Source organism: Pagrus pagrus (assembly GCF_965226575.1).
Source record: "Pagrus pagrus genome assembly, chromosome: 10".
NCBI classification, from domain to species: domain Eukaryota; kingdom Metazoa; phylum Chordata; class Actinopteri; order Spariformes; family Sparidae; genus Pagrus; species Pagrus pagrus.
In genome coordinates this window covers 13,530,110-13,545,392 of record NC_140194.1, presented here as the reverse complement: position 1 = coordinate 13,545,392, position 15,283 = coordinate 13,530,110, and the positions used below count along the sequence as shown (strand labels likewise).

Here is a 15,283-nt window from a genome sequence, read left to right as displayed (position 1 = left end):
GTGATGATGAACTTATTTTTTTAATTGTACTTCTGCAGACATGACACAAGAGGACTGCACTGTGTATTTGCATGACACCAAACTGACAGACAAACCCTCCCACGAGCTGTATGAGCTGCAAACTGATCTCAGTGGACTAAACATCCAGTGTGGATCGTGTAAAACTAATTCTTAAGAAACCTGCAGTTTAATTCCTTCCCATCAAAAGCCAGTTCAGTTGCTCACATCGCAGAGAAATAACACTGTTGTTTCAGGAAATAGTATTCAGTAAGTGACGCTGCCGTGACATGACAGCCACAACAAGGAAGAGCCAACAAAAGTGTTGGTCCACAGCCCCCTGGCGGCCAAAGACAGACAAGAAGTCATCTTTCAGTTCACATTCAGTAACGCTGCCTGCCGTTTGAAAGCCAGACTTGTCTCAACAGATGAGACAGACCACATCAGGTCAGAGGAATGTTGGAGAAAGAACAAAACCTTTGTGCACAACAGTGATTTTCACTGAACCACAGCAGACTGTGCAGGTTAATGTGCACAGAGAGAAAACAAATACAATGCAAGTGTCTTTAATCATCCTGAGTGCACATAGGTTCATGTGTAGAGACACCGTAAAACCATATCACAGATGATGATCTGTAGCTTCTAATTCAAGTCAGCCTTTTCTGGACTATCGATGTGCACAATATGTCTTCGGAAGATCGGTGAGCTCTGTCCTCGACACATTTAAAAAATGAATGGGATCTTGTTAAAGGATAAGTTCACCCAAATATGAGAGTTGCACCTTTATGTACTCGCTCTCAAGTGAAGTTTCGTAGTCCACAAGACATTTCTGGAGCTTCATGGCAAAACAGCGCTGCAGCTTTCTTCTAAACTGAAGATGGGGACTTGTTTTAAAACTAAAAAATGTCATTTTACAGTTTTGCTGTGAAGCTCCAGAAATGTGTTGTGGACTACCAATCTGACTTTCCATCAGCATGACGGTGAGTAGATAATTACTGTTTTTTTTTATTTTTGGGTAGGGCTGGATATCATGAAACAAAAGAAAGAAAAAAAGATAGCAATACCTTTACGTTGATATCGGTTCCTGAACAATACTTTTTTCTATACCAATTTTATGAGATCCATTTTAACAAAAGATTACATTAAACATACACGTGATGAGCCTCGTCTCTGGGCGTAACCTAGTGTTTTTCCTGCATGCTCACTGACGCTGATGATGTTATCTTCTTAGGTATTAAAATTTGGTATTGAATGACAAGACATTTTTCATTACTAGACAGCATTGAGGCAATTCAGTCGAGTTCGATATACAGCCCAATCTTTGAGTGAACTTATCCTCTGAAGAACGTGTAAATGGTTTGACTTTTATTGTCAAACAGATCTGGCAGTAGAGATGCCTACAACCCTTCTTCCTCAAGAAGCTCAAAACAAAATGGAGAAGTACATAAACAGGCAGATCAACCCATCAACAATTTATCGTCACAAAGACCTAATCCGATTGGTTCAAAGAGGGCACTGTGTATTAATGCAGGATATTACATCGAATCCCTCATATACAAAGCTTTTATACTTCGGAAAATGCTACTGGTTTTGCAAACCAACACAACTGGTCTGAAACTTAAAAAAGGGCCATATCAGTGGTTTTAAGCTCATTTATAACAAATCACTTACATTTTACATCACTACTAACCATCTGGAATAGACTTGGATGCATTTTGCCTTCAAGGCTCATTTCCATTTAACAAAAAAATCTTCTAGGACGCTCTTTAAGCTTTACTCCATCACAGTCAACATCAAGTATGTAGTAGTTTTTGTGTGTTTTGAAATCTGTGATCAAACTGTATTACCATATCACAATTATGTGACACTGATCAAAATATCCAGACTTTTTGTTCACTGTGATGGATTACGTAACACAACAGACCCCTCAAAGTCTGATAATTGAGTCCTAAACTGTGCAGCAATTATTGAAAACAGATAGAAAAATATGTATATGTGTATATAGATATATATATAAAATCAGCACAAATGTTAAGTGATTTGTAGTTAAGGAGCTGAACCTTGCTGGTATGGTCCTTTAACTGATACAACAGGGAGTCGAAGCCAGAAATTCCAGGTTCTGCTCCGCAAGTAAGAAACCTCATTCATAATCTCACTGACATTAACAAAAAAATCCTGCTTTAGAACTCAGCCTTCCTTAACAGTTTGTTGAGTTGCTCACTTAATGGAAAAAAACAATATTTATGTTTTTAGCAACCTTTAAAGAACACAATTTCCCATAAGCTTCAATGGTTTATGGATATGGACGAAACAAAGTTACGTGACACAAGCACCTGTGCTGCCACACTAGTAGTTTTATATGTGAGCTGTAGTTTTGTTTGTGTTAACAAGGTAATCATTGTTTAACTTGTTTTTAACCAAGGTTTTTAATTTCTTATAGCAACAACTGTAGTGGATGCCGATTGTCTTATAATACAGACAGTAAACTGCAGGAACACGCTCGATTAAGAAATTAAATTGAGTTACAGTAACTAGCCTGGATGCAACGTTGTGACTTCTGTTCTCTATTATGGCAAAATTTCTTTTGCAAACCTTTTTTTCCTCGAAAAACTACAGGCATGCTGTGTCATCGTATCACAGCCCTTATCATCACAGCCTGATTTACCGTGGGCAAATACAACAGCTGATATCTGGATTCTCTCCAGTAGCTGCCTGTTCAACACTGGTTTAGTATGAAAACACAGCATTACTCACAAAAAAGTCAAACACTTCACATTTGCTTAGATGTCATTTCTATACTAATAACACTTTAGACAACAGTAACAGAGTGCTGCAGAGCATGGCAGGTGATAAGCCAATAGCAATGGTAACACCAACTCACAGTAAGTGGGATTTCTGTTGTCTCATCCAGATTTATGTAATAACATCGCACTTGCATGTATTAGTTTATTCACCAGATGGCTTTGGAATGAGGTGAGAATACAGTGACGGTGAGAAATAGTCCACTTTAAGTCAAAGATTGTCCCATTCAATTTAAAACTGAACACTAAGTGGTACTGTTTTTGACACTTCAGCGGTGCTTCTGAAAAATCTATCTTTCAAATACCTTGTATTATCACACAGGTATCTACATATTGCTGAAGCCTTGAATAGTCAGCACATTTACTTTTTTAATAAAGCTCTTTCCTATCCTACTCATGTGTGCCTAGTCCTTGATGAACTTAAGCACCAAACAGTGGTCCTTCAGTATGAGGGAAAAGTCCTGTTCACATGTTGATGGGTTAGAAGCTTAATGGATGAACTGAAAAAGAGCTGAAGCTCTGGAATATACCGTAAGGCGCCAAAACCCAAATGGTCATGGAGGGTGAACGATTCATTTTTTTGACCATTAGTCCCGTCATGCAGAGTGCAAGGGAATGACAAATTTGCAGCCAAAAGGAGAATGGTACTTGATTCCCACTTCCTGGAACACCTGGCGAGGGATGCCTATGTCACACAGGTAAACCCTGCCAGCCCCCTCAGCTAGGGAAAGGGGTAAGCAAAGAGAAAGGGACCACTTGGCCTCCACTGCCTGCCCCTGTCCACTACCTGGGGGGTCTAGGCTGAGCACTGGCGCCCTGTTCTGGTTAGCCCAGTCTGCGGCTGCTCGGTACCAGGGCTGATCCATCAGGAATGTGTTCTCGTGGCAGTCCAGGCAGTTGATGATGAGGTCTACTGGGGTGTCTGGGAGGTCTGTGAAGTCAGAAAGAAAAAATGAAAAATCTCAAAGTGCAAGACTTGACCTGATCAGCTGGAATGCAAAATGTGGGGAAATTAGGTTAATATAAAACTAGAGAAATATGCCCACCTTTGATACTTGACACCTGTTTGCCACCAGTCTTGTTAAAGAGTGTGAGCTCACTGGTGACTGAGTCCAGCATCTTCACGAAATTGGGCAGAAACAGGATGACCTCCACTTCGTGATTGGCCAGGTGACGACCACAGCTGATGCCCTGAGCTCCCTGAACGTGGGGGCCACACAGCAGAGCCACTGTGGGACGCTGGTGTAGATTTTTTGGAGTGAATCTGGAAGGAACATGAAATATTTAACTAAGTTGCTTTTCTGAATTGTGTACCGTTCAGGCACTTATTGGCCAGTAAATTTAAATTTGGCAGTGGGGTTCTCTAACGGTGCGTGTATTAATCTCAAACAGTTGCACAAAGGACCTTCAGTTTGGTTTGCAATTGGTCAGAGTCTGAAAACAGAGCATTACTTATCACGGACATTCATCAATATGCCAGCTAATTGCTACAGAAAGAATTATTGCCAATGAGCCAACTTTGAATGTTTACATTTATGCAAAAAATTTACAAAAATGTTACTTTCTACATATTCTACATTTCCCCGCTATACCAAAAACATACTGAATTGTGACCCCATAACCGAAGTAATACAGAATTTTGTATGTGTGCACTGTTTTACTCCTACAAGTAAGCAAAGTATTTAATTTTTCTATTGAATTAAACAACAAATTAAAATTCACAAGGACGTATAAAGACAAAATGTGTAGTACAACCACGTAACTGTACAATAAAAATGAAAATAAGTTAATCTCAATATTGTGACGCGTTACTCGAGTCCACTTCTTGTTTGATTATTTAATAATGGCTAATCAATATCAAATAATTAGGGTCTTAAAACACTGAAATGACACATAATTTATAACTTTCTTACAGCTGATACTGTATATCTTTAACAATAATACACTCAATACACTTACCTGTTGGGCCCACCCAGCAATGTAAGTGCCATCTGACTGGCACACACTCCAGTCATCTCAAGTCTTCGTTCCAATGAAAGACCGTAACGCTCAGCGACTGACAGCAGACGCTTGTGTAGCTCATAGGATACACTGGGTACAACAAGCCCGGAGTCTGTGTGGAACAAAAGTATAAAACAGTTGACTTCAGATAATTTGGCACATCTACTATTTGTTTCAGTACAAAGGTAAATACTTACCAGTGCAGTACTCTTTGGCACCCGGCTGTGGGACGGTAATCTGTCTGTACACAATGGGTTTGGCCTCCAGGATGTTTTCATCATGACGATACCGAGAGGGCGTCTGGTCTTGAGGTGTCCCACGCGACCTTGCACCGTTACGGCGCTCTGATATGTCAATTTCTGAGAAAACTGCTGCTTTGTCAAAAAGAGCCAAGTTTCCTTCAAAATCAAAGTCTGTATCCAACCCGTCATCCATGCCATCTCCAAAACACTCATCATCTCGGTGCTTCATCTGACCGTTCTTCACCCCGTTCTTTTTTGGCGTCACCTGGTTTACCCCTCGACTACTAGATGACCCTGATAGGAGAGAACAAAGCTTAACATAGCAAACATCAGCAGTATTTTTATTTTCTTGAAGAAGTTGTACTACATTGCACTTACAGGAGTTGTGCCTTCGACGGAACGCCTTTGGTTGACCAGGTACATCCAGATGTCGCTCTCCATAGCTTTTAGAGCAGTGCTGAGGTGAGTTGAGCTTCTCTACAGACCTGGGGTCACCCTTTGGGACCGCAACTGGAGCACTGCTCATCTTTGTAGATACAGAAGAGCTGTTCCTACCATTGCCATTTCTGATATCTAAAATCTTTAGTTCCTTTATGTCCATGGCACTGCAGGGGGGAAAAAAGAACAAATACTATATTTAATGACAAGAAGGCAAACTAACCACTGTCAAGTAATTCATGGCTGAACCTTACCTGAATGTGACCTCGGGAACAGGGCACTTGACTCCATTATGGAAAGGTTGTCTTAAGGAGATGGTCTGGCTGGACTGGTCCACAGACACCACCTCTCCTTGATAGACTCCAAGTGTTGCCCCACAGTTAATTGACACCAAACTACCCAACCAATCCGCAGCCATGACTGCAAAACGATAAAGAGCAGACGCTTGACTTTCTCGTTAATGTAACGTGACAGAGAACAAAAACTTTCTATTCAACTCATAGGATTTATTACAGAGGGACAGATTGTTTGATGTTAGCGCACAGTTATGCTAACAGGCTAGCGCGAGCGTCTGCCTGATATCTAGCGTTAGCCAAGTTATCTAGCTTTAATTTCAAGACGCAAACGCTGTAATTTAGTTTATTTTACCTTGGGTTAAAGTGATTTACCTTCCAAAAAATTGTATCGAAGCACACTCTTCAAGAACACAGATGACTAAAGTGTCAAGTTTAGCGCTGAAAAGAAAACTGTTGCTGCTTTAAACTGTTAGCTTTTAGCTTCTTGATGGTCAAAAGATGCTACTTCTGCTAGCTTCTTCATTGCGACTTCCGGCTTCCGGTATGAAGCACCTTTCAAAGTAAGAGCACAATCGTGACCCTTTTTTTTACCGAAATGAAAATGGCCATAATCTGACATAATGAGATTTTTTTTATGCTCATCAAAAGTTAATGTTTTTGTACATTTTTGTTTTGTTTTATTTTGGATGTCCAGCAACATGTATGTCTTGAAGGTTTTCAAAATATTTTTGAAAGTTAGAGCTGAATAATGGTCTGACTGGCATATTTAGTCAGACCATTTAGTCAGTGGTATGCAATATTTCACACTGAGCTGTAGAGTATTAGCATACTAATATAGCCATGATACATCTGACAGTTCATCACATGCTTGCTTATGTGGAGCTTAAATGAAATCATTTAAAAGTCCCAACACGAACAATACTCTAAACCATTTTTTCCCTGTATGTGTCTAAAGGCAATCCTCCTAATCGATCCCGAAACATTCACAATAATAAATAATGAATCATAGGAACGCTATGTGCATTATGATCACTGTTGGGGAGATGTTCTTAACAACCCATGTCAACAAACAGCTGACTGAGTGAGATCATGTGGAAACTATCCCAGAAGCCTTAGCACACGACACACCCACCCCACTGCGTCCTGTGTACATAGGTTACCATGGATACTCAGTTCAAGGACTACTGAACAGCTTGCAATCAAAGCTGTGTGAAGCTCACAAGCAGATTACATGAGCGTTGTCAGTGTACAGGGGAGGGTCCCTGCAGAAAGGTAGCGTAAGAGGAAATGCCATTTTGTGCAGACTCCAGTTGTGTTGTGTTTCTTTTCTTATCAATCAAATTTTTCTACATTTGATCATGCATTCTTGTAGTTAGATATGGAGAAGGGTGTCACTAACAAATTTATATTAAGGCTAAATGACTGTAATTGTCATGCTGTGTTAAAATTAGCTGTTGACCATCAAGCAAGCAGTGGAAATATCAAGACACATGATCCATGAATAGTCACACAGCTCAAGCTGCCACCTTTGTGTGAAAATCTATCCCTGTAGCTTGGGCAGACGTGGGGAGATGAGGACTGTAGCCTCTCCCATACAAAGGGAAGTCATAGCTTCGATCTACAGTCCAAGATGTTTAGACCCTCATGCACAAGTCCATTTTCTCTCATGGACCTCGACATGTGGGACACCAAGTCTCGCTTTACAGCCCAGGTAAGACCCAGATATTCACTTTTTTGTGGTAGAACAGGTTGATCAAAGTGTAGTTGTTTAAAAAATGTGTTTTACTTTCTTAGACCTCAGCATGGTGTGGTATGGCAGCCGTGTCTGGGACGGGCTTTATGTCCAAAGTTAGCACAAGGTGAGGAGAGGATTTATACAGTTTTTAAATGTGAGATTCAAATGTAATGCTAAATTTCTAGTCATGGTGGTGTAATGTCTTCTAGCAAAAATGTTGTATGTGTTCCAGCACATCTGGGAGCACCGGTGGCTTCAGACAGACAGACCCAGGTCTAAGGAAGTGGCAGTCATTGTCCCATCTGCCGCCTGAGGGTCCTACACGATCCTTTTCTCCATCTCCAGGGGCCGAATTAAGGGCCGCGCGAGGTGCAAGCTTCAGACAAGCAGAAGTGGGACAATGGCTGCAGGATTCTCACGAGCGCGTAGACACTCAGCTGGACCGCCTGACCAGCAGAAATTCACAGCTGAGCTACGACAGAACTGCAGCACAACTGCTTGACATGAAACACAAAGTGAGTTAAAATATATCTAAATCTGCATGGAAACAAATTCTAATATCTCCCCCTTTTTTTGCATTTTTTTCTGTTCTTGCCACTGATTGTTGGGGTGGATTTACAGTTCTTCTACTTTGGATAAGTGTGTTGTATGTGTTTCAGTGGCACACAGCATCCTGTTATCTTGATGTGTTTCACAGAAGCTGTCAGAAGGGATGGCCACTCTTGAGCAGGAGAAGGGGGCAGCTGAATTATCCCAATTTGAAAAGAGCCGGCAACGTGGAGAGCTTCATGAAAAGTGAGTGCAGCAAAGGAAAATACAAAGAAAGATTTCTTGAATGACTTCAGCAAAGATTGAGATTCCTCATGTTAAATTTACTCACAAGGGTCCTACAGCTGGAGAAGGAGCTGCTGCAAATGAGGTCCACTTTGGACAGAGAGAATGGAAGAACTCCTGGCTCACTTGGCAGAACATTACCAATGAGTCAGGAAGACTTAAACAGACAGGTGTGTAAGCTTTTTGTATTATGAAAACAGATAATTATTGTTTCTGCCAAACTTTGCTTTTACACATGACTTTAATTCAGGAGCAGCAGGAGGTTGACACAGAGCCGTGCAAGCTGAGGGAGTCTCTGAGAGATGCTGAGGCGAGGGCAAAGAAACAAGAAGAAGAACGAAACCAGGCACTCCAGAAGCTGCAGACTTCTACAGAGGTAAGTTTAAAAATATTTAAAGGAAATTTAAAAGTTTACTGCAGCGGACTGTTTCACTGCCATTGTCTTTTCCTTCCATATTTACGACTTCACCTACCCAGAGACAGAGGGCGCTGTTGAATCAAATAGAGGAGATGAGCCAGAGGTTTACCCACATGAAGCAGAATCACTCTGAAGTGCAAGAACAGCTGAGTGAAGCGAACAACAAGATCAGCCAAGCATGCCTGGTCTGTCAATATTCAATATTAATATTAATATCGATATTAACTTAAGCTGGATTTCAAAGTTTCATATTTGGAATTACACCTTGAAAATTATCTATAATACTTTTCAGGAAAAAGCCATCTTGTCGACTCAAGTGCTAAAGCTGGAGGATGATATAAAAGAACTGAAGGCTAAACAGACAAGGCTGTCTGACGAAGGTCACCCGACCCAGGTGTCAATCTTTTATTACAATATCTGAAGCATCTAAGATCAAAATATTATGTTAACATTATGTTACAGAAATATGACTAGGTGTATGTGCATGTGTCTTATAGGATAAAGCAGGTCTGGACCCAACTGTTCTGATGAAAGAAGAAATAAAGACTCTTAAAGAGGTTGGAAGCTTAATCTTTTCTAGTTAAGTTTCATTTTTCTAAATTATTTATTAAATGAACTCTGTTGTCTTTGCTCCAGGTAAATGAAAAGCTGAAATCTGAGCTTGAAATGATGAAGCAGGAACTGAACACATCACAGTCTCAGCTACAGGAGGCAACTGCAGAGAGGGTCATCAACTCTGAACAGATCACAGATCTGCAGGCAGAATGCTCCCAGCTGATCAGAGAAAAAGAGGATGTGTGCAAAATGAATGAAAGTAGACGTGAGGAGCTGAAGGAGATGGAAGAAAAATGCAGCCAGCTCAGGTGAGATGGTGGCCAAGCTTTATTCTTCAATATTTGAAAATTAACTTTTACATCAGTGATGCAAATTAGTATAATTGCCCCCTCTCTACTCTCTCTGAACTTTCTTTTTCCAGGGAGTCTTTGGAAGTTTTGGAATCGGAAAAACTGAATTTGCAGGATCGGTGCCTGTGTTTGGAGGCTGAGGTCCTTGAGAAGGAGGAGAAGTTAAACCAGCAGGAGGAAGAGTATCAGAAACAAGATGCCGTGAGAGTCCAGAGCACTATGGAGCTGAAAGCTGTGGCAAAGCACTGGACTGAGAAATGGCAAAAGGTGGCTTTGACCCTGCAGTCCACACAGGAGGAGTTAGAGGAGCTCAAAAGGAACAACTCCAGAAATGAAGTGAGACTATCTCTTTACCACTCTCTTAAGATTTAATTGTTAAAGATGCTGTTGTTATACTGGTTATTTAACTATGTGCTTTTTAATAACAGAGGGAATCTGAGTCGCTGCTAAAGGTTGAGCTTGACGCTTGCAAACAAGAGCTGGAGCTGGAGAGGAGCAGGAGTCGGGCGCTGCTTCACAGATATGAAGATAAAAGTAAAGGCAGTGCTGGAAAAAGTACAATTTTGAGTTAATTTACATATTTTACATGAGTATTTTCAGTTTGTGCTCCTTAATATTTCCACTTCGTCAATTTTGTAGTTTTTGCTCTATTACATTTATTTGACAACATTAATTACTAGTTACTTTGCAGATTCAGATTATTAATGCGACATATACAGTAAATTAAAAATATGTGAATGTGCAATGCAAATACTCACATCAAGATTACTGTTATAGTATAGGAAGGGTCAAACTCCAGATAATCAATGTTTTTTTATTCTTTAAACACAAGGAGGCGTTAAACTGCTGTGACCTTGTGTATTTCCAGGTGGTGCAGTTGAAACACAGGACCAAGAGACAGTGACAGAGTGAGTGGTTTTGATTAGATTTTCATTTTCCAAATGCATCCGCAAATCAAAATGGAATTGTGTGATCTGTGTCTTTATCACGAACTCTGTCTGTTTATCAGCTTATCACAATCCTCTTTGTCACCGTGGGAGCCACCGTCAGAGTCCCACAGCAGCCAAAACAAACCCCCTCAGGTAACAGGATGTTCCTCCCTCACGATGCAATTACATATGACACACAGTGGTGTATTATTTATGTAAATTTATGTATTTAGAGTGATTTTTTTTTGTGTGCAGAATACTGAGGTTTCAATTTGATGATCAATAGGTGTGTGAGCAGAGCAGCGAGCTCCAGAGGCTGAAGCAAAAACTGGCTGAAAGAGAGATGAAACTGAGGGAAAAGTAAGCTTTGCTGTGAGAGATTGGTGAATGGCTAATTGACTGGGAATTGAGTATAAAACAGGTTTTAATCCTTACTGTGATAGGGAAGAAGCTCTGAGGAGTCTAGAAAGGCTGAGGGAGGCGGAGATAAATGAGGCTCAACTCAAGATTTCTACTCTGGAGCTCAAGGTGCATATGGTCTCATATACAGTATATGGATCATGCAGGTGTGTTGAGTGGAGATTTAACGGACACATCTCTTCTTTCCCTGTCATCTTTGTGTCTCATGATCGTCATGAAAAAGGCCTTAGAAAAGGCTCAAGATGATGGCAGCCAAGCAAATGTCCCAACCACAGAATCAACGATGGCCCAGCTGGAAGGTATGAGCCTGTTTTTGCAACAGCTGCAGAGGATAGTGTGATGATTTCTGCTCTGAAACTTCTTCCTCTGGCTGTTTCCAGAGAGCAGGAGGAGGGCGGACCAGCTGCGCCAGGAGAAAACGCTGGCAGTCCAGAAGCTTCAATCATTGAGACAGCCTTACCCGGTAACGTCCCTAAACAACACGTCTAAAGATGGCCTCCTGTGGTGGAGATGAATATAATAAATGACAAAGTCCTTTTCTACAGGTTAAAGATGAGAAACCATCTGTTGAAGACAGGAAGGATAAAACCGTCTGTCCAGTTAACCTCGACACGGAGCAGCAGAGGAGGATGGTCACTGAGCAGGTATGTACTGTATGATCCAGGAGCGAGGCTCTCAGGATGCCGGCCCACTACTTTGGATCAGATTACTACTCACTACTTTGGATGGATTGGATGAAATTTTATACTGACATTCATATCCCCAGAGGATAAACCCTAATTACTTCAGTTATTCTTTTTTACTTTATCTGACATATCTGAAATGTCACCAAATCCCTGCAAAAACTAATGAAATCCCCATCAACCTCAACTATACTGCATGTTCAGTGCTCATAAGCAGTGATGGAAAGTAGGAAGGCAACTAAGTACATGTACTCAATTACTGTACACATGTTAGCATGCTAACATGCTAAAATAAGAAGGTTTCAAAGGTAAACATCCTCATATTAGCATTATCATCACAAGCATGCTAATAAGTTGACCTCAGCCTTGCAAGGCTGCTGGTGTGGCCAGTCTTCTTTTATACCTGTTGTAAATGACAAGAAGCCTCAGAAGACAAATACTCTATCTTACCATATTTGTAGTTAAAGAGTCTGTTTAAGAAGCGAGAAGGAAAGGAGGCGGGAAAGGTTGACAACAGACCAGCAGCAGCTCAGACTGGAGCCTCCTCACTACAAGACCGGACTGCAACCTCTAAAGTGATGAGGGTGAGAAGCCCCAGAAAAACAAAACTAAAGAAATGATCAGAATCCTGACCAGCAAACAATGATTACTATTAAGTGGATCCTTTACAGGAGTATGTGCAAAAAGAACATGTTTCTTTCTTCATTCAGGGTGCAGCGGACAGGAGGAGCTGGCCACACGGCTCAGGTTTGATGCCAGTGTTTGAAGAGGACGAGGAGAGCTGTGACTGGACAGGAGAGGAGGAGGGACAGCCAGCAGAGGAGGCTCATACTGAAGAAAATGTCCACAACCAAAACCAACAGGTTGGTTAAATTAGCCTAGACTATGGTAACCAAGTCAAAAATCCATAAAAAGTCAGCCTAAACAGGCAGTGTGCATATATCCATATGTCTGTTAAGAAAAACAGCTAAATGACTAAGGCATCAACATAAAGCCTCCAGCCACCACATCAAGCAAAAGAAAGATGTTTGCCTGCTAGGATGAGTCATAAATGATGGAGGAACATCTGCAACCGATGCAAATTAATATCATTAATGGCACACAGATTATACCATAAAATTAACAGCCTGCACATTCATTATTACATATACAGACACATATGTGCAGACAGCACTAATCCCAGCTTCTGCTTTAATCAAAGAGCGTACAGCACAAGGGGGAGGGGTGTCAGCCTGGCTGCAGTACCACTTAAAGTCAATGTGAAACATAGTTTATATATAATCACACACATGACTCTCCCTCCTCGGTTAATAATCGGATTTGAAACTAAGGAGTTTACCGCTCGGCTGGAACACATCTGACTCGACCGTAAGAGGAAGAGAAAGAGTAACTGAAGGTCGCTGACTGTATGACAACGGAGAACCAGTCAGTAACATCCAGACATAGGACATATGACAAAGGTCTGTCTCACTACAACTACAACTAAACTACAGTAAATGACAACTTGTAATAAAATATTTTAAATGTTAAACAGGAACTTACACAAGTTTTGTGGCTGCTATTTTTTACAAATAACAAATTCAAAAGCTAAAATATGTATTTATCTTCTGATACAATAATAAACTTTACTGTCCAAACTCACTGGGAATTTATTAATTATAAATCACCCCGAGCATCATTTTCTACATTTTGTTTTGTAAAAAATATACAACAATACTGATATATCTGTGGAAGGGAAATATTGGCCTACTAATGTATCGGTCGGGCTCCTAATAAATACAGAAAGTATCTGCAAAGGAGGCCTTCAGCCCCCGATATAAAGATGAAATGAGAGATTTGAACCCATTCTCTCCTCTGCCAGATGTCAACTATGAGTGCAGACATCAGTCGTCTGAAGGCAAAAAATGAGAATCTGCTGCAAGGTGAAGTTGTGCATGAATCAGTGTGATAATCATTAGTGTAGACGTGTGCTGTGATCTGTGCTGTGTTTTCGCTTTTGGAGGACCATTGGATTTGTGTCTTTATCTCAGACAAGGACAAATCCACAAATGTGTAACTGGACTAAATAATGTTTAATATAAGCTACATGTGATCCAGGGGAAGTCCCTGATCCATTTTCCTTTCTTGGCCTATGATCTTCTGTGTGTGTGTAAAAATAGAAAATTAATGTGTAACATTTTTAGATACTAATCTCTGTGAAATTTTTTCCTCCTTTTTCCTGATTTAGCCACACTAAGGTGCGAGCAGCCAAACCAGGACTGTCCCCTCACTGCAGTAAAACGATCAGAGAAGTCTCCCACTCTTGATGTGCAGCAAAAGAGGGCACCCTCTCTCTATCCTGATGGAATATTCCTGGCTGAGCCTGTGGATATCTGTAGCCCTGATGAAGACGAAGAGGAGGGAGAGGACAAATGAGGTGTTTTGTCGAGACTCCTGCATTGTGAAAAACTTGCTATAAACCGGTCTACATAGACGAGTCTTCCCAGTTTGCTGCAACAGCCAACTTTGTGCCTTATAGCTTACGCTGTATGTTTCTTTTTTTACTCAAATGCAATGTAAGAATGAACTCACTGCAAGAATTTAAAGACAATATTTTGCTAAGGTGATACACAGATACGTTAAATGTGTACGCTCCATACCTACCATATCAACTTTTCTATAATAATTATCATATAATGTGTCATGTCATGTTTTTATTATTTTATTACTGTCAGAGAGCTGCCAATTGAGAGACCACTGATCTGATCAACCAGGTTGTTGTTGTGATTAAACCTAACCAGACATTAAGCAAAGTGTTGTCACGACATAAAATAGAAAATTGAAAGGTATAAAAACATCTGTGGTTTGCAGAGATATCACAATGCCAATATTTATTCTGGTGATTGGGCTGAGGATTGAGATGTTTTTGAATGTCAGTCTAGCAGAAAATCACTGAATGGTGATCAGCAAAGACAAGAGCAACAACATGAACATTTTTACCCCAGAGAATAGTTATATTAAAAGTCACCACGGTACCTCAGGCAAAAGTGTGTTTTATTTATATAACATGATATGACTCCTCACATCATATTTACATTCAGATCCTACAACCAAAAAGACATGTCAAACTTATCTCAAAAGGACTGTGAAATGACATACATCAAATGAATGACTGAAGGAGTTAATACTTGTTTATTTATAGATTAATACCATGTTGCTGAGTTCCTCACTGTCACATTTCCGTTTGTTTACTGAGAGAGATGTTGGATGGTTACAAGAGATCACTGAGAAGTTAAATAGAAGGTTTGTTCTCGGTAATGTTTCACAAATACCTTGTTCTACTCCAACAAACTCTTGTTCCAAAGAGGTTGTGCACATCTACAGCACTGTCTCATAGGTTAATGATACATCAAAATAAGGCATTTTTATTGCTGTGTGCGCATATATCAGTTCATCCATTAGAACTGAAGTGTTAGTAACACAAAGTGAAACATTAGCTGTGTGCACTCTCGTGGTAAAGGCTTATTTTGGATGAGTTCATACAGTGTGTCAGGTCCACTGAAGCAGATTGTATAGTATGCCAGCGTGCCTGCTCCACCTGCAGG

At 40.5% G+C, this 15,283-nt stretch overlaps 2 protein-coding genes across 3 annotated transcripts; one reads left to right on the top strand and one right to left on the bottom strand.

Moving 5' to 3' along the window:
• Positions 1 to 181: 181 nt before the first annotated feature.
• Positions 182 to 6,302, bottom strand: edc3 (enhancer of mRNA decapping 3 homolog). Of its 2 annotated transcripts, none has more exons than XM_084365006.1 (7): positions 6,128 to 6,302; positions 5,734 to 5,899; positions 5,420 to 5,646; positions 4,997 to 5,335; positions 4,758 to 4,911; positions 3,845 to 4,062; positions 182 to 3,729 (listed from the first exon to the last, which is right to left on the bottom strand). In XM_084365006.1, the coding sequence occupies exons 2-7, from the start codon at positions 5,895 to 5,897 to the stop codon at positions 3,395 to 3,397; spliced, it is 1,437 nt and encodes a 478-aa protein (XP_084221132.1). In that variant the 5' UTR covers positions 5,898 to 5,899; positions 6,128 to 6,302; the 3' UTR covers positions 182 to 3,394. The 2 variants fall into 2 exon arrangements, with proteins under 2 accessions (XP_084221132.1, XP_084221133.1); XM_084365007.1 differs by having other exon boundaries at positions 6,148 to 6,302.
• A 679-nt stretch (positions 6,303 to 6,981) lies between these two features.
• Positions 6,982 to 15,113, top strand: LOC311263607 (uncharacterized protein). The gene is made up of 24 exons (XM_084363801.1): positions 6,982 to 7,047; positions 7,328 to 7,486; positions 7,570 to 7,634; positions 7,743 to 8,025; positions 8,208 to 8,305; positions 8,394 to 8,514; positions 8,595 to 8,720; positions 8,822 to 8,947; positions 9,055 to 9,156; positions 9,260 to 9,319; positions 9,399 to 9,625; positions 9,739 to 10,003; positions 10,096 to 10,201; positions 10,536 to 10,575; positions 10,677 to 10,749; positions 10,883 to 10,956; positions 11,040 to 11,124; positions 11,240 to 11,315; positions 11,397 to 11,479; positions 11,562 to 11,660; positions 12,161 to 12,283; positions 12,410 to 12,562; positions 13,561 to 13,621; positions 13,927 to 15,113. The coding sequence occupies exons 2-24, from the start codon at positions 7,406 to 7,408 to the stop codon at positions 14,112 to 14,114; spliced, it is 2,715 nt and encodes a 904-aa protein (XP_084219927.1). The 5' UTR covers positions 6,982 to 7,047; positions 7,328 to 7,405; the 3' UTR covers positions 14,115 to 15,113.
• The last annotated feature ends 170 nt before the right edge of the window (positions 15,114 to 15,283 follow it).

Excerpts from the sequence above, each read along its gene's own strand:
- LOC311263607 (XM_084363801.1), top strand. The coding sequence starts at position 7,406 with ATGTTTAGACCCTCATGCACAAGTCCATTTTCTCTCATGGACCTCGAC. Across the intron at positions 7,487-7,569 it reads AGTCTCGCTTTACAGCCCAG|ACCTCAGCATGGTGTGGTAT; the intron begins GTAAGACCCAGA and ends TTACTTTCTTAG. Across the intron at positions 9,626-9,738 it reads GAAAAATGCAGCCAGCTCAG|GGAGTCTTTGGAAGTTTTGG; the intron begins GTGAGATGGTGG and ends TTCTTTTTCCAG.
- edc3 (XM_084365006.1), bottom strand. The coding sequence starts at position 5,897 with ATGGCTGCGGATTGGTTGGGTAGTTTGGTGTCAATTAACTGTGGGGCA. Across the intron at positions 5,647-5,733 it reads GTTCCCGAGGTCACATTCAG|TGCCATGGACATAAAGGAAC; the intron begins GTAAGGTTCAGC and ends TCCCCCCTGCAG. Across the intron at positions 4,063-4,757 it reads TTGCTGGGTGGGCCCAACAG|ATTCACTCCAAAAAATCTAC; the intron begins GTAAGTGTATTG and ends TGTTCCTTCCAG.